Genomic DNA, 18,774 nt, shown 5'->3' on the forward strand with positions numbered 1-18,774 from the left:
ATGTTTTCCATGGCTTTACCTGTGTGCCATTACATGTTGCTCCCTGGACGGCAGGATGGCATCTCCCTGCCTCTCCTTTCTCTTCTTGTCTATTTCCCTTGGACTTTCCTGCCTGGCTTTATCCTGTCCTGCCATAGGCCAAACAGCTTTATTTATCAACCAATCAGAGCAACACATATTCACAGTGTACAGAAAGACATCCCACAGCACTGGCATTCGAGAGCCAAGAAATAACCACAGAGTGCCACTGCAGAGCAAACCTCACACAAGAGATTTATTGAAAGGGAAAAATGCCTTAACTTTTTGTGTGTGTGCATGGTTGTCAATATGAAGCACTGCCTGGCATTGAACTTGCCATGTGTACTAGGCCAATGTCAAGTTTTCAGTGATCCTCCTCTTTACCTCTTGAGTGCTGGCACTTCAGGCATGCATAATATTTGATTTGATTTTTTTGTTTGAGCATTTATGTATCATTTTTATTATTGTTCTTTGAAGATAGGACTTTTTTGTCTTTTAACTACTGAAATATGCAATGTTTTGGTTGTCTTTGATTTCATTTTGCTGGGAGCTTCTTACATCTGTGGCTTTGGGTCTTTCATTAAGTTGAACTCATTCGTTAACTCATTTGATTCATGTTCATGGTGATCTCTTGGAACTTCATTCCTTTGTCTTTAGTACTACCTAGAATCTGCAGAAGGTACTTAACAGTCATCGGGTCCTTTGAGCTAAGATGAGTTTTTATATTTTTACAGGGGTCTAAAAAAGAAAATATGTGACAGAAATATTGCATGGCTTGTAAAACCATGTGAATCATTACAGAGAAAGTATGCTAGCACCTTTCACAGTACCAAATGTCACCACGTTTTGTCCCATTATGGATGCTAATAATCCTAACTAATAACAGGTATTATCCATTTTCCTTGAAACAATCCAGAGAACAACTTTTATGGCTTATCTCCTTCTAAGATCAGTCCTAACAATTTTCTCAGATAATAACCAGATAAGTTATCTTTCTCTATGCATCTGGCCTCCTCTGCCCCACCAGTCTACCATCTGTTGCAATTCTCCATTAAAACATGTCTACTTTTCACACATATGTGAAGGAACACTGTAGTTTGTGCATGCATGTGCCTTTTTATGTGTACATGAGTGTATTTATAGCTTATAAGTAATTTATAGCTTAAAAGTATTTTATAGCTTAGGATAAAATACTTTCAAAATTTTCAACTCAGTTTGTCAACTTTTTCTCTAGTTTGAAAGAAATGGGTTTTAAATTTCTACAAATATGAAATGAATGATTCAATTAACCAATAAAGATGAATTAAAAGTTATAACTAAATAACTAATAATAAGTGTATATATATATTTTACTAGTTACATTATTTTTGGTTCCTTTCCTATTTTGAAGAATTCTTAAATTAGACATGACTGGATTATTTACTATGGTTTCATAACACCATCAAATAATGAATTTCCAAAGGACTACCTGAAACAACCCTTTGATCCTCATGCCGTATTGGTTATATACCTTGCACATAGTAAGTGTTCATTGGACTTCTAAATGTACTCTAGAGTGCATAGTCAGTGTAATGAATCATATCCTGAGCCAAGGAAAAGTGGTCTGTTCTATGATGGTTTTAAATTCAGATCTTGTTTTCCCTTGGAAATTCATTAACTGAAGGCATTCTGTGTTAAGAGGAAATTTATGTTGCTATGAAATTCGTGAGATACAGCAGAGTTGTTCTTTATCATCCTAAATAAATTTAATTATAGATTGCCAAGGACTACTCAGTAGATTATGACCTCAGTGGCTGTAGACTCCTAGCCCTCATATGTGATTCTTTATCTTTAATTCTACTTTGAGTAGTTGAGGTTATTATGATAAAAATATAAAGGTTCTTGACTAATTATTAATATTTTGGCAACTAGGAGAATTAAGTTCTTTTAGTATTTGTGAAGAAATTTTGTTCTTTATTAGAACATATGAAATATTTTAAAACTTTTTGACTTTTATATTTCTTCTGCTACAAAATAATTGAAACAGTCAAGTTTTTTTTAACCATTTATTGACTAGTTAGGCACTGGGGAGCCAAATGAATAAGACATGGTTGCAAAGCTGTGTAGCCAATGGCATGGTGAGAAATGCAGGAAGTATTGCAAAAGTCTGTCCTAGCCCGAGGTGATCAGGATTGGCTGTTCAGAGGAGGGATAAGTGGAACCTATTGATGATGAACGGAGAAAGGGGGCAGTGGGCTCCGCATAGATGGGCGTGGAGAGACCCTGCTCAGTCAGCATTGCTGGAGCTTTGGCTGGAGACCAGTAGTGGTGGACAATAAAGGTGAGTTCATCTTGGACCAAGGGAAGATGCTGAGACTTTTACCTTTTGCCTCAGTGGCTTTCAAAATTAAAAAAAAAAAAAAACCAAAAAAAAAAAAAAAACTTTAGAGTTCGTTACTCAAATGGAATTTTACATGAAAACCAGTCAATAAATTTGATAAGAAGGAGTACAGTGGAGAATTTAAACTCAATAGTTGAATTGAATTGTATTCAGTGGGAGCTGATGATTGATTGGGTATGAGTAATAAGAAAGGTTTATCCAAAGGTCCCCTGATTGATTGAGTAGAAAGTGGCTCTGTCAATGTGATATTGAATGTACGAGCAGGTTTTATAGGGACAGTGAAGAGCTGTTTGCTTGGTGTATGGTGAACCTGAGGTGCCCGTGTGTTATACACGTCAGGATATTTGTCAGGTGGTTTAATTTAAGGGTCTGAAATTTGAGGGAGTCGTAGGGCGATGGGATACACACACTGATGACTCCTTGATGTATATGTCTGGTTCTTAGTTCTATGGAAGTAAGGGAGGTCATTCGTATACAGACTCTTAAGAAATAACAGCTCTAGGGCTGGAGAGATGGCTCAGTGGTTAAGAGCACTAGCTGTTCTTCCAGAGGTTCAATTCCCAGTACCCACATAGCAGCTCACAACTGTCTAACTCCAGGTCCTCGGAATCTGACACCTTACATCACTGCACATTAAATAAAGTTAAATAAATTATTTAAAAAAATGGCAGCTCTAAAAGAAGCAGGAAGAGGCAGGATTAGGATAGGAGCAGCAGACATATGAGGGGGGCCAGGGGAACGTGCTCATCAACCACGGGACTCAAGAGGGGCCAGGCAGACGCCATCACTGTGTTAAGTGCAATCACCATCAAACCTTCGAAGGACCGAGTGTGCTTGCCAGTCACATCAGAGCATCCTTTCTTCAGACCGTCTTCCCAGGGCAGAACCTGGACTGGATAAGTGCGAGTAGATCTAGCAAGTGAAGTTTATATGAGAGGAGATAGAAGGAGCAAGAGTAGTTCGATGGGGATGTGGTTGTGGAGGCAGCAGGGATGCCCTTAGCTGAAGATGAAAAGCCAGCAGAGAGGGGGAGCTTCCAAATGGGAAGGGAGAATTGATCACTGATAAACAAGGAAATTCAGTTCCGGGGCAAAGCAACAGGCTTTGGTGTGGAAGAAGAAAACCTCATTTCCTGAAACTGAAGAGAAGGGAGGAGAAGCTTCATGTTTGAATGGGTATTTCTGGGGTTAGTGGATGGGATTGAGGACAACACATTTCTAAAGCTTATGCATTTTAGGGGAAGTCTGGTGGGTAAGATGGGGTACTGAAGTAGCGAACTGAGTGACAGAGGTCAGGGCAGAGAGTGGAAGCTAAAAACAAGGAGAAAGATGGAATGCATTTGCAGTTGTAATGGGCTAGAGTAAAGGCATATGGGAAAAATAGAGGGTATATTTTCTCAACAGTTGCAGAATTGCAGTCCTGTCATTTAGAGATTGAAGAAGGGTATTGAAGAGTAGTTGTGATAGGTTGATTGGTGTGGTTAAGCATAGGGTCACAGTTGGGTGAGGGAGGATGAGGCTGGCTGTGGTCTTTGAAGAAGTGGTGGACTCCAGTGACGTAATGCCCCTATGAGGGCAGTGACCAGACTGTTGCACATTGAAATCACCTGGGATCTCTAAAATTTGTCAGAGCCGCCCAGCTTCTACCACAGACTTCCTGATTCCATTTATATGCAGGCGCAGTAGTGCATGGAGTTTTTAGAAGGTCCTCGGTCGTAATGTGCAGCAGTTTTTGAAGTACTGCTCTGAGGATGAAGAGTAGGCGTGGCAGAGTTTTCCACTAGTTCAGCAGGAGGGCAAGATGAGTGGAGTTGAGACAGCCCAGGACCTGCGAGGCTCTCTGTGGTTCTCAATCTTAGGTGGTACAAAAGAATTTTCCGAGACTTTGCCGTTTCCCACTGGGTGAAGAGCCTCACCATCAGAATACAGTGCCGTCTGAAAGGCTTTGTGCAGGAGCAATGGAGAATAGGACTTTCACATGCTTCTTCTAGTGCCCTGTGAACTAACAGCTTAAAGTTCCTGTGCCATTTTTCTACATTTAATGTTGTATCATATCTAATTAGATTACAGAATATTTGTAGGAAGAAACTTTAGCCACATTCTACTTACGACTTGAAGCAGCAAAACAAAGCTGGCACCTCTAACACAATTGGAAAACTGTGCCTTCCAGTGTTTCCAAAGTTCACTGCTGGTTGAGAATGACTGCTCGGTAGCATGTGGAGAGAGGATTCTATTACGTTCTTCCCAGCTGTCCCTTGACTCAGTGTAAGTAGCCTAGTATTTGAGGGTTCTTTCCTAACTACACCCCTTCCATCTCTCCAGTCTCTGCGGAACTGATGCTGAGAACTCGTATAATTCAGAACATGTGGGAAATGACTGGTATATGCAGAAAGAATGATTTCCTCCTACATTTTCACCATGGATTTGTATGTTCTCCAAGTGACTGATGAACCTTTTAGCTTAATTTTGTCTTTAGCTTGAAAATGGGCATAATTGGGTTGTAATGAAGTTAAATGTTACAACATGCTCCAAACATTTACAATAGGTATTTACTGCACATTGGTTTAATACTTGGTTGTTGAGTGATTTCTGTATTTGTTCAGTGTATGTTGGGTTCATGCTATGAACTAGGTCCTGAGCTAGAACCAGTTGGAGAGTGCTTTAGCCACACCCACATGGAACAGATGCTGGCACTGAACAGCTCCTGTTCTGGCCTGGGAGCCAGTGTGCAGTTCATAATGTGGCTCTCAGACTACTTAAGGTGTGGACCAATGGAGAGAGTCCCAGAGAGATGATTGATCAGCAGAGCCATTGGCTTGATATCAGGAGGAAAAGAGGTCCAGGCAGATGTCGTAGCATGTTGGATGCCAGTGTGAATAGGAGCGGTGAGTGTGGCCAGCAGAGCAGTGAGGAGAGAAAATCGCAATTGATAGGTTAGAATCTGTTACGGTGCCTTTCTGAAATGAGGAACTGCTTGCCACATTGATCCAGGTTTTCTGTCTTCTCCTTTTCATTTTACCACGTTTAGTCTTCTGCTTTCTACTTGTCCTTACCAGGTCAGGCCCCCAGAATCTCACCTTGGCACCATTCATTTACAAATAAAAGAGGGATTTTTGACAGAAGGGTGTGTTTCCAACAGGGCATCTTAGGAGGTGGCAAGCCCCTCCCTCCCTGCGGTTCTCCTACCACAGCCACCCCGACCACAGGACCCCGCAGTTAGCCGCACTCTTTTTTCCCCATCTCTGATACATTCATTTGGTTTCAAGAGAGAGGAGTGTTGTCTCTCTTCTACCGGAGAGGGAATACTGCTGGTATTATCCACTAGCCGACTCAGCCCCTGAAGTGGGTAGTCATTTCAGTCCTGGAAGACAGAAAGTTTGGATGTAGGGAAGTCAGCTGCCCATATAACAGTCATCTTGTTACAGAGAGCTTCCAGTTCTGCTGTTTGGGGCTCTCGGCTCTTTGGCTGGACTTGGAAGTTTATTTCCTGTGCTGTTGTAAAGACTCTTAATATATTAAAATTTCAGTCTCTTATTATTTAATAATTGTGTAATAATAGCCTATGAGCTTCAGAAGAAATACCTTCAAAATATATCTTCTCCTTCTCCTTCTTCTTCTTCTTTTTTGTTTTTTGAGACAGGGTTTCTCTGTGTAGTTTTTGGTGCCTGTCCTGTATCTCGCCCTGTAGACCAGGCTGGCCTCGAAATCACAGAGATCTGCTTGGCTCTGCCTCCCAAGTGCTGGGATTAAAGGTGTGTGCCACTACCGCCCAGCTCAAAATATATTTTCTATGTAAGATTTAATGAACATTTGCATTTAATATTTATAATTACATCTCATTTTTGTCCTGTTAAATAAGTTGCAATAAAATATAAAGACTCTACTCCTTGATATGTTTAATATCTTTTCTTAGTTTGTACTTTCTCTTGTGCTTGTTAATGGAAGCACATGGAAAAGAAAGAAAATGACAGGAACTGTATTACCATGTTATCATTCACACCTGATCAAGAATTCTCATTCCATCCAAAAGCAGGTTTTTAAGATAAATATAGTATTGTCTGTTTCCAGAGGAGATTGTCATTTTCAGGGTGGTATGACCATGGCCATATTGTTTAATTCTCAATGTGACCGGATTCTCTGAGGAACTCATTAGCATGGAGAAACAGCAGTTTTAACAGCAGAGGGCGCCAAATACCCATATTGGGCAGACAGATTTTCTTGCTATTTCTGTGTCTCCTCCAATCTTTCCTCTTCTTCCTCCCTTCTTTTTTCTTGTTACCTAAAATAGCCAATGCTGAAGCCACCTTGTGAATATTTTCTAGTAGGTGAGGAGGATTTCCCTCATCTACTTTAGATTATTTTAAAAGTACAATAAGACATCTATTTATTTTTATCCAATGTACTTTTTACATTTATTATTGTGCACAAGAAAATTTGAAATCCCTTTAAATCACTTTCATCAATAAAATCTCATGTTAAAAATAAAGGGGACAATTACTGTTTCTTTTTCTGCCAAAATAGTTTTTGATATTAAATCAGTTTTTTATATTAAGGAAACATAAGTTGTTTAAACCATTCATTATAAATAGGATACCTATACAATTATGCATTTTATAAAATAGTAAATGAATATTTTTTAGTAAAAATTTTCTTGTAATCTATTTTAGAGTTCAGTGTTGATGTTTAAAGAGGGGTCTGTGTATATGGTAGACATTCGTTTTCTAACCTGTCTTTAATCACTGATTTCAAAGCTAATTCGAATTTAAAAAAATATCACCAAAAGCTAGGGAAATGGCTTATTTGGTAAAGTGGGTGCTAGACGAGCCTTTGGACCTGCCCGAGTTTGGGTCCCTGCAGCCAGGCACTGCTGGGCATGGCAGTGCACATAATCCCAGTGCTGGGGAGGTGGCACAGCGTGAACTGAATCAGTCAGCGCTAAGTTGAGGAAGCTGAACACTGGCCTGCACATTCATGTGCATACACCCATGCCAACACACATACCCAACAACCAGTACCATGTGCACGTGCGACACACATACGCGCACACACGCAAAACAACGTATCTGTCTTGCATTTGATTATGAAAATCAGCTAACATAGTACTTGGTAGTACAAATCAACTCTACTTTTAGATAAAACCCATATCAAATGATATTATAGATTGGATTCAGAAAGAATAATAAATCACAAGACTATTTAAAGATAGCATTGAAAACTGTGTTATTGAACAATGATTTCAAAATCAGTGAGCTTTCAAGTCAGGATCAATGAAGTGAATGGTGAGAGCTTAAAAATTCTTGTTGTCAGTGGGTAAAATGCAATGCATTTAAAATCTTAAACCCATTAAAGATACTTAAAGTGTAATATTGGTAGGCAGAGACAAAACTATCAAATGTTTCAGCAGACATGATTCATCTAGGATTTATTCAGTTATATAAAATGATGGAAACTGTTATATAGACACATGTCAATGTTATTTCTCTGAACATTCTGGATTATTATGTTTTACTTGTGGGGTCTGCTACATCTGACGTGTTTATATGCTGAGATTCACGCATGCGTTGGTTGATGAGCCCTGATATCGGGATGGTAGTTCTGTTGTTTTCTTTGGGTTTTACTTGAGATATTATTTTATCTAATGTTCCTGCCACAGGTTCAATTTCAGTTATGAGTCAGGAGTCCAGTATTTTTCCCCCTGTGTTTTCTTTTGTGTTATATTTTAAGTCAATTTTCCTTTTCTTAAGATTTCAAATGGTGCTGGGCATGGTGTCAGATGTACTTAAAATCCCAGCATTGTGGGCTCAGAGGCAGGTGGGTCTCAGTGAATCCCAGGACAGCCAGGGCTCCATAGAGAGAACCTGTCTCAAAACAAAAGAAATCTCACATGGTTTAATATGTACTTTCTCAAATGAAAATTGTGATAAATCAGATACTTAAAATAAGCATAAAATAAATCTGTGTACTAGCCTGTCATGTGAGTGTAGAAATATGTATAATTGCATTTACTAGGAAGTTGGAGACTCAGTCATTTTCCTTTTTAGCCATTGTCAAGTAGATTTTCAACTATTTCTTTGAGGACGAATATTTTGTTTTCTCCCAGGCTTGTTTACACAATAGGTCACTCCACAAATATTTATTGAACTGAATTAAATCCTGCTCTGTGATAACTTTAAGATGAATTGTACATCTACATTGCAGAGGTTCTAATAAATGTAGCAGAGTGGCCCTTCTAGAAAGTCCTCATGAGTTAGCTTTGAAATTGTTGAGAATATCTGATGATTTGAGTGAATTGGTCTGGTCCCGGGTGTATATATTTTATCATTAAGCCAAGAAAGCCTTGGAAATTGCTAGATCTTTTTGTTCTTTCCTGTATTTCATCTTAGTATCACATTCTAGAAAACCAGACCTGAGAGTGACTGACTCTGTCGTTTCTTCACCTTTAGCCAATATCATCCTCCCAACTTTGAGGGCATCTACTTTTTGTTGTGACAGATTGCCCAAGTCAGTAGAGTTGGTTGTCAGGCCTTGGTGGTGTGAGCAACAGCTCATCCAGTGAGGAATACTGGAAGGATGAGTCGTCGTCTCTCCTTCCCCTTCAGCCTTAATGTGTTTTCTTCTGTTGTATTTTATCTTGGTAGTGGTGTTTTCTTTATCTTTTACATTCTCTTTTTGTGTAGTAGAGTGCTATTAGGTACAGTCCCCCCACCCCCCATCCCCACAGGGCATGTTCAGTAGCTCTGAGAGATTGTACTAAAGAGAATCTTACAAAGTCACACCCAGTCATGGTATTAATTAGATAACCTTTTTGTTGTGAGCATGTGGCTAACTGCTGGAACACCTTCAGAAGGAGATGGAGATGCCTGAGGAGCTGCGGGTGCTGATGGGAACATGTGTGGCTGACATCAGACGAGACTGGTTGAAGTCTGTCTACCTTCTGGTTTCCTTCTGCCTTCTTTTGTTCAAGCCCTTCTTATTGCTTCAGCAATTTCTTAGCCAGACTTGTTTGATTTTATGTTGTTTGGTTGATAATAATCTTTTTTTTCTAAAAGAATGTTGTAGGTATTTTTCAGAAAAAACATCCTCAGGAGCACTGTGGAGACCTCTTCATTTTACCTAATGTTACCTGTTCCTTCATACCTTTTGTCAGAGCTGTATACCTAGGATTGTGGTATTTTTGTCACATAGACAGTGCTAATAACTAGAATAGTTCCTGAACTACAGCAACAGCTTTGAAATAGTGGCTGCAATTATTAATTATAATTTTGTATCAATATTATTGGACATAACACATATGTATAAGGTTGTACATAATTCACTTGAGTTAGTACTGATAAGTACAAAGCACTAAGTATAGTGTGTGATATTACATGTTCAGTGTTTCAAAGGAAACCATGAAAAACAGAGCTTGGAGAAATGAAAGGCTCAAGTACATATTCTTCATTCTGTCCCATTGCTCACATCCTTTGGGTTATTGCACTTTTATCTCGATCATCTGTGTGGCTTCTGCCGCCTCCATTTCATATTCATGACCCTGCTCTTGCTCCTTTTAAGCTAACAGTACTGTGTCTGGTTATGTGACTCCCGTCATTTGGATAGTTGTTCCTGACATTACTGTATAAAATTGTCTGGCTATTCCTTAGACAGATTTGTACACATTCCAGGCTATGCTAATTTGGGTCTGATGGTCAGGTCCAGGAACCTGTATTTTAGTGGCACCCTGGCTTGCAAAATACAGTTCAAAGGGCCTCACTGTGGTATTGTAAGCTCTTAGTGAGCTGTGGCCTGGGCTCATCCTCTTGATCACCTGTGGGTTCCTCAGCGTCCACCCCCCACTCCCCACCCCCACCCCCGCCCCCGATTGTCATTGCCACTATCCTTTTCTGCATTTTTCTTTCTTTTCACCATGAGTGTTTTTTTTTTTTTTTCATGCTCAAGTTAGCTCTTCCGTGAGGAGCTCCCAGGTCACCTGAGATAGAATTGGTAATTTCTTGGCCATGCCCCTTTAGTTTCTTAATGACTCTTCTATAGTGTAACATTATCATATTAGCAATATTCTTTATGTTGTTGACTATAATATAAAAAGATTTATATCATCCTTTAAATGTCATATAATTCAGAGAAGTTTATATAAAGGAGGCAGTGATAACATCTGCGTGAATAATTCCTTGAGTAATTTTTGGATGGTGAACAACTTGAGATCTTTTGTGAATATGGTCATAGTGTAAACAAACGCAAAGGTCCAATATTTGAAACTTTCTGGAAATGAGAGGTGATTTGGTGTTAAGTTACAGGCTGGTGACTAGAAGTGAAATGAAATCTACAAGCAACAGTAGATTCTGGAGGGTGTGTTTTGATTTGCACAGAAGTCTGGATTTTCTTCTCAAGTTATAAAATGCTATTGATAATCTCTGAAGCTGGAAACATAGTCAGGAAGGATGGAAATGGAGACAGAAGAGAGACCAGTTAAAGGAATTTATTGTAACAATTACAGGAAGAGTTGATGAGCAATTTGAATAATTTTGTAAGATTTTTATAATGTTCTTTGTTCATTCTGCTAGACTCTGATTGCACAGAATGAATAAGACATAGTTTGTTCATGTTTGAAATTACCTTGCAGAATAAGGAAGTTATAAGTAACTAAAACAATAACCACATAAATATTTCTGAAATATCTAAATATCTGACACATGGGAGATGGGGAACTAAATGTATTGTTGGCTAACTTTTTCCTGGGAGAATTAGAGTCCTGTCCTCAAAGTAAATGAGATACAATTGATGAGTAATACATATATATTCAAGTATTTACTGTACTGATTTGATGTGCATATATATTGTGATTGAGAATTAGGGCCATGTAGAAGAGGACTTAGAGGAGAATAAAGGCAGACTCATGCAAAAGGAAAAATGAAAGGATTTGTATGTCAGGAGTCACAGATATGGTTCAAGAGCCTGTTCATTTGTTAAAGCTGAAAGGGGGTTTTATAAATGGGCCTTCTATATTTTATTCTATAGATTTATTTTCTAGTTATGAAAAGATAGCATGTGTTATTATGTGTAATTTAACAAATATATAAAATGTGTAAAAAATGTTCTATGATTCCATCAAAAAATAATTACTATTTACATCCTGTTATAACATGTATGGATTTTACAAGTACACATGCATACACACAAGCATCATGTGCATGAACTGTTCAGTATACATTCTTGTCTCCATAAGACAATGTCAGAATCAGAAGAGAATGGAGGACCTGGCCTGAGGAGCCTCTACACTTTGAATAGATTTGGCTAAAATGGACAGAAAATAAAGGAGAGAAGTAGAAGGAACATGGTCAGGATCTCCTTACTCTTATGTCTGAAACCCGAAGACTTGACTATGTCTTTGGAGGGAATTTGACAGGGGAAAGACTGAAGGAAGGTAAGTGCTGAAGGAAGGATTTCAGTGCTCAGTGCTCCAGAAGGACCACAGCTTCTTCAGGGGCAGCTACAGTTCATTTTCAGAGTCTGCTAATGTTACTGAAGCCAATTTTAATGACGAAGGAGACTCCCACTTCAGTAATAAGAATTTATTAATGTATACTTGGTTTTAAATTAATTGGTATTTTAATGATTGTGTCAGTGTAAAGTCATTGCATAAGCTCATATCTTTTACATGCGGCTGGTTGGCAAAGATTTTCTAGAAGCCCCAAAAAGACAGCTTCATAAACATTTTAATTCAGCTATTTATTGCTCATTAATGAATGTTGAGATTAAATACTTTTGAATTGTAACTATTTTTAAAAAATATTTGTTACAGGGGAATTTACCTAAATATTCTCATAACTCCCTGATGGTTCAAGCAATAAAGACAAACCTAACAGATCCGGACATCCATGTGCTGTTCTTTGATGTGGAAGCTTTGATTATTCAACTCCTGACTGAAGAAGCCTCTAGGCCGAATACTGCACTTATTTCCCCAGAGAATTTGCAAAAAGCATCTGGCAGTTCAGACAAAGGGGGCTCTTTTCTAACTGGGAAACGAGCAGCAGTTCTTTTCCAGCAAGTGAAGGAGACTATCAAAGAGAACATAAAGGAACACCTCCTCGATGAGGAAGAGGAGGACGAGGAGACAATGAGGCAGAGAAGAGAAGACAGTGACCCTGAGTACCGGGCTAGCAAGTCCAAGCCGCTGACCTTACTAGAGTACAATCTAACCATGGACACTGCAAAATTATTCATGTCCTGTCTTCATGCCTGGGGTCTGAATGAGGTTCTGGATGAAGTCTGTCTTGATCGTCTCGGAATGCTGAAACCTCACTGCACGGTGTCCTTCGGTCTCTTATCGAGAGGAGGTCATATGTCGTTGATGCTTCCTGGTTATAATCAGGCGGCTGGTAAACTCCTTCCTGGGAAAGCAGAAATAGGAAGGAAGCTGCCGACAGCTGAGGGAGTAGGAAAGGGGACCTACACAGTGTCTCGAGCCGTCACCACTCAACATCTGCTGTCCATCATATCTCTGGCAAACACTTTAATGAGTATGACCAATGCGACTTTCATTGGTGATCACATGAAGAAGGGCCCGACCAGGTGTGACTATGTAGTTTGATTTTATTCTTTATTTTCAAAAGGATAAATGACCATACTCTATTTTTGTTATTGTTTATTGCTTTTTTTTTTTTTGCTCTGCGCATACTTCCACTTTAGTGACACATTAGGGATTCCTATTGAAACTATAAAACAGGCATTTCTAAAATGCCTAGTTTAAAACACAATACAATTATAGCAATATTATATATGTGTAGTCATACTTAGTTGCAATTTTAAATGGCTTTACAATTATAGGAGTTGGTCACAGAGGATAGCTCTTGAATAAATTAAATCTTTAAATTTTTTTTTAATTAAAGATGATTTATTTTTTCTGAGATAACCCTGATTAGTCTGTAAGTCAGCATAGACAAAGGCCAGTCTTGATCTCACAGAGGCTGGCCTAACTCTGCCTCCTGAGTAATGAGGTTAAAGGTGTGGGCCACCACAAATAGCATTATTTTTTTAAATTATGTGCTTATATGTGGGTCTGTGCATGTGTGAATGTAGATGCCCGTGGTGTCCAGAAGAGGATGTTACATTCCCTGGGGCTGGAGTTACAGGTGGTTATGGGCTGCCCAGTGGGGTGCTGGGAACCACTCCAGTCCTCTGCAAGAACATTATGTACTCTTAACTGCTGAGCCATCTCTTTGAGCTCCATAAGTATAACCTTGAATTATAGCTTGTGGAAGTTTGAATTGACATTCAGTTCAAATGTGTATCCATTCACAATGCTTTTCATTGTAATCTTTATGCAGTAACAATGTGTCCAGTGATTGGTTCTGGAATGTGGTAATAAGTCTAGTCCAAATTTTGCTATAGGGAAGAGAAAATAACTTTTAAAACAGACTACTTTAAAAACAGAATATTTTGATGTTTTTAAATACTTAGCCTGAATGCTATTTCTCAAAGTTATGAAGACAACTTGTTATTATGCTTTATTAAAGCTGACCACATCAGTTTTTTAAACTTAAGAAATACTTAGATAGCATTCATTTTGTGCCATGTTTTCTTGTAATTACCCTACAAAAATTCAATCTCTTTAATCTTGTAAATACTTTTATATGGGGTTATTCTGAGCCAGAATTCAAAAGACATACCTTACCTCTAGACTCCAAGATTTCTTTATGCTTTATTGCCATATATATGGATAAATACTTTTCAAAGCAGTTTATTATTCCATGAATTCCTAGGTGCTAGTGATAATGGGGTAGGTTGAAATTCCAGGATGTTAATAGTAGAGAAGGTGAAGAATGATTTTTGCCTGTAAATAGTAGTTCATTGGAGTATTCAAAAATATGTGTTAAGACTAACAGAAAGTAAAAATTTATTTCAAAAAATTATATTTTCTACTTCATAATCATGTAGTTATTTTGCCAGTAATCTAAATGGACAGCATAAATAGTACAAAACTTAGAAAATGACTATCTTTTTGAAATCATAATTTGAAAATGTTCTTTGTATGTTTCTTTTCGATATAGAGAATGACATTTTGAATAGCTCTGGAAATAGGAAAATGTTCAATGTTTCTTTTTCTTCTTTTAAAGGCCACCTAGACCAGGCACCCCAGACCTTTCTAAGGCAAGGGGTTCCCCTCCAACTTCCAGTAATATTGTGCAAGGACAGATTAAACAAGGTAAAATTAAATCTTATTAAGTAATTGGCGTGACATTTCAGCTGTAGAAACTGAGAAGGCCTTGCTAATGTATAATCATAATATTTTGTTTGTCTCAGATTGTTAAAAGAGAGAAAAGTTGTTATATTCCAGATGTAAATATGGATAATTAAGATGTCAGTTACAAATAAATCAGATTTATTTGGAAATTGATAACTGAGCATATTTCAGATAATTTTATTATATGGTCTTTGGCCTAATTTGTATGTATTAGGGCCACCTTAACTTGACAACAGTAGTTAACTGTGTGTATCTTAAGTTTAAAAGTTATACCTTTTTTTAAACTCTCCTTGGGAATGATTGAAATCACAGATTTATGTCCTATTGTCTGCTAGTGGTGTCCACATTGCTGTTCACAAGTTGAAATTCTATTAAACTGTTCTTTATTTTTAAATAATATACCATAACTTTCATTTTTTTTTTTGTTTTTTTCATTAGGGAGTAGGAGAGGGGGAAGGCTGAATTTCTCCTTCTCTTGAAATTCTAAACATTTCTGTGAATTAATATGCTCAGTTGTTCCAGAATGTATCTTTTATAGCCGTTTAAAGATCAGGGTGAAGAATAGATTGTATATAAAACAAATGACTTTTAGTTGCAAGATAGCTCATCAAGATGTGCAAATACTCCAGAAATAGAAAAAGCAACAGCCCTGACAATAAAGTACTTCTGGAATTTCAAATAAAGGGGATGCAATTAGCACCACCAAACTTTTCTGGTGACCTCCTCTTCCTCCTCCCCTTTTTAATTTTAAAATATTTTTCACTGTCCCACCATCTGTATTGAAATTCAACAATGTTTATGATTTATTTTGTACTTCTTGATATGACTTTAGTTCACTGTATAGTATATATATTCTTTTGTGTTTGACCTCTACTGTCAAATTTATCAACTTTATTGCATTAGAACTATAGTTTGTTATTTTCATTGCTGTGTATTATTCTGTTGAATGAATATACCACAATTTATACGTATTTTCTTGATTTAGATTTTCTTCCAAGATGCCCTTTATTGTACTAAGGAGATACTATATATTCCAAATTTGTTGAGATTTTAACTTTACTAATAGTAGGTGTTAAATTTAGTCAGATTTTCTTTCTGCATATGTTGAAATAATTATATGATTTTCCTCCTATATTTTCTTCATAAGATAAAGAATATTGACTTTTTTTTCAAGAACACTTGGCATATAAATCACAATTCATCCTGATGACTTATCCATTTTATAGATTATTAAATATAACTAGTAAAATTTTGTTGAAGACGTGTGGTTTTCATGGGGATTTTAGGGTGTGGTTTCCTTTCTGGTAATGGCTTTCTGTAGCTGGTGACAGAGTAGTGGCCTCACAGAGTCAGAGAAAGGTGATCCTTCTCTTTGGACTTTCCTGGAATGGTTTGTATAGATGAATATTATTTACTCTTTATTTGGGTTGTCTGATAAGTGAAAGCTTGTAGGCCTCAAGTTTTCCTTATAAGATTTTTAATTATGTATTTTAATTTTTTGCATATATTTCAGACATTCAGACATTTTCTTTAGTGAACTTTCTGTTAAATTTCTCAGGCAAAAGGTACTAGAAATTCTTTTTTTTTCCTGGAGCTGAGGACCAAACCCAGGGCCTTGCGCTTGCTAGGCAAGTGCTCTACCACTGAGCTAAACCCCAACCGAGGTTCTAGAAATTCTTAAAATCCCCTTTTTCCTTTTTGTTATTCATCTTCTTTTTTTTAATCCAGATTGTCTAGTAGAGAACAATTTTTAGGAACTTCCCTCAGGTCCAGCTATGCTTAGTTGACTTCTGTGATTTTTCTGCTTTCATGTTCTTTGATTTATAATTACTGTCACCTCCTTTCTGGTTTAAATTCACTTTTCTGCTTGTAGTTTAAGGGGACTCCGAAGTTAATGACGTATGACTGTTGTCCCGGATTCCCTCATATTTAGTGCTGAGATTTCCTGTCTGAATATTGCTTGGTGGCAACTCCCACATTTTCTATACTTTTATTTGTTTTTATTTATTAATTGGCAATTTAGTGATAAAATAATTAATTTTTCCAATATTTCTAAGATTTTCCAAGGATCAGTTTGGGTTCTTTTTGATAGTGAAATAATATTACTTCTATGATTGGAATCCTTTGGATTTTTCCATTTTACTGTATTTACTTATTTAAAAATAATTGTGCATACTTACCAGGCAGGGGAGATACCAGGATTGAGCAGGTGGTTTTCCCAGGGCGAGGCTCACCCATTGCACATGGGGTGTGATTTCCCCAAATGCAGGAAACTTGACTGCATAATTTGTGGTAGTGGGGACTGCGTTTGCACTCTCTCCTGACTTTTTGCTGTAACAAAAAGTAGCTATCCTTGATCGTGTTTCTTGGACCTTTCTTTTCTGTAAGTGCTTTTACAAAACCCTTTTCTAGTCGCCAGACAACTGGAACCGGTGAAATCAAGATGTGAAACCCAGGAGTTCTTAAGCATTTGTATTTACGTCTTGGCCATTTTGCCAAGAAATTTAAGAAATAGTCTTCAGGAAATTAGGTTCTAGGTTAATACAAAAACAAAAGAAAAACAAAACAAAAATAATTGTGTATATTAGTGGCATAGGTGTTTCAATATATTTGTATATTTTGGAATTGCTAATCAAGCTAACTATTATTTGTATTACATTACCAGTATCCACACATACTGGGTGTTCTATCTTGGTGAACATAGTCTGTATGTTAAGAAGTATGTAGTCTGGTATTAGGTAGCATACTTTATTATAACGTCAGGTCAAGTTGTTCTGTGATATTCAAACGTAATGTACAGTTGATCATTTTCTGCCTACTTGTTTCTACTAAATATCTAAGATGATTGAAACCTGAAGCCATAATTATTCATTTGCTTATGTTTCTTTACACTTCTGTAAGATTTTTTTCCATAATAGACACATAAATTTTTGGAACATCCACTCTTATTATTTGGCTTATTTATTATTATAAATGATCATCTTTATGCTTCCTGATTTCCTTTTTTTTTCTAAAATATACTCTATTCATAATATTTAGCATCTTTAGTTACTATTTTAATCATACAACTTTCCCATCTTTTTGCCTTTTGTCCGTTTGGGGATTTGTATTTAAGGTATGTTTCTTATGTCGGCATCGTGTAGTTACATCTTGCTCTTTTATCCAGTGTGACTTAATTTGGTTTGATTGTTTTGTTTTTGAGACAGGGTCTCTTAGTAGCGCTGTCTGTCCTGGAACTTAATCTGTAGACCAGGCTGGCCTTCAGTTTGCAGAGACTGGTCTGCTTCTGCCTCCCCAGTGCTGGGATAGAAGGTGTCTGCCGCCATATCTGGTTGTGATTTGCTTTTCATTGTCTTAAGGTGTTCCCATTTAATGTTATTGTCAATCTAGTTAGACTGAGTCTTTGTTTGCTGTGTTTCCATTGCCTTACTTCCCTTTGTGCATTTCTTTCTTTTGCTATCATTTGGATTGCCAGGTATCTTTGAGTCTGTTTCTTATTTCATAATTTTTAGTGGATTTTGGAATTATTTTATGTAGTGCTTTAAATATTTTTTCTCAGTGGTCTCATTATATGTAAATTTGTGCTTAAAATGGTCTCATTTGTCAATGATGCCTTAAATTTTTAAAATTGTATTTATTTAAATATTTATTTGTGTGTCTGTGTGTTTTTCCATGTCCACATTTGCCATGGGGTAGATGTGGAAGTCAGAGGACAAACTACTGGAAATCTCAGGTATTTAGCTTGGCTGCACCTGCCTATAAGCAATGAACTCTCTCACCAGACTACTTTTGTGCCAACCCCCTCCCCAGATTTGATTTAGTTTCTACTATAGTAGTTTCAGCTTGACTAGTCTTTTTTCATCAGGTTCTGAACTTTCTTTAATCCTATCTTAATGTATTTTTGGCCTGGGTGATGATTTTTGTATCTTTTCTAACTATCTCACTTTGAATGTGTAGGATTATCTAATTATTGTCATATATTTGATTGTTCTGAGTTTGTTTTTAATTATTCTTATTAGGGACCGTACTTTCCTGTCTCTGTGAATGTTCATGCTTGCTTAACATGGCAGATGCTTAAAATTTTGTCAGTCAGAATATTGGGTTTTTTGCATCCTTACAAACCTTCTTGAGCTTTCTTT

General features: G+C 37.3%; 1 protein-coding gene and 1 pseudogene across 1 annotated transcript in view; both read left to right on the top strand.

Annotated features, from left to right (window-relative positions):
- The window catches only part of Wdr7 (WD repeat domain 7), a 301,023-nt gene that overhangs the window by 73,004 nt on the left and 209,245 nt on the right, over positions 1–18,774 (top strand). The window contains 2 exon segments of the mRNA XM_028857247.2: positions 12,194–12,963; positions 14,508–14,596. Coding sequence (XP_028713080.1) covers positions 12,194–12,963; positions 14,508–14,596 — 859 coding nt within the window.
- Positions 16,808–16,957, top strand: LOC114683071 (annotated as a pseudogene).

The sequence above is a fragment of the Peromyscus leucopus genome, chromosome 19, assembly GCF_004664715.2.
Source record: "Peromyscus leucopus breed LL Stock chromosome 19, UCI_PerLeu_2.1, whole genome shotgun sequence".
Taxonomy (NCBI): domain Eukaryota; kingdom Metazoa; phylum Chordata; class Mammalia; order Rodentia; family Cricetidae; genus Peromyscus; species Peromyscus leucopus.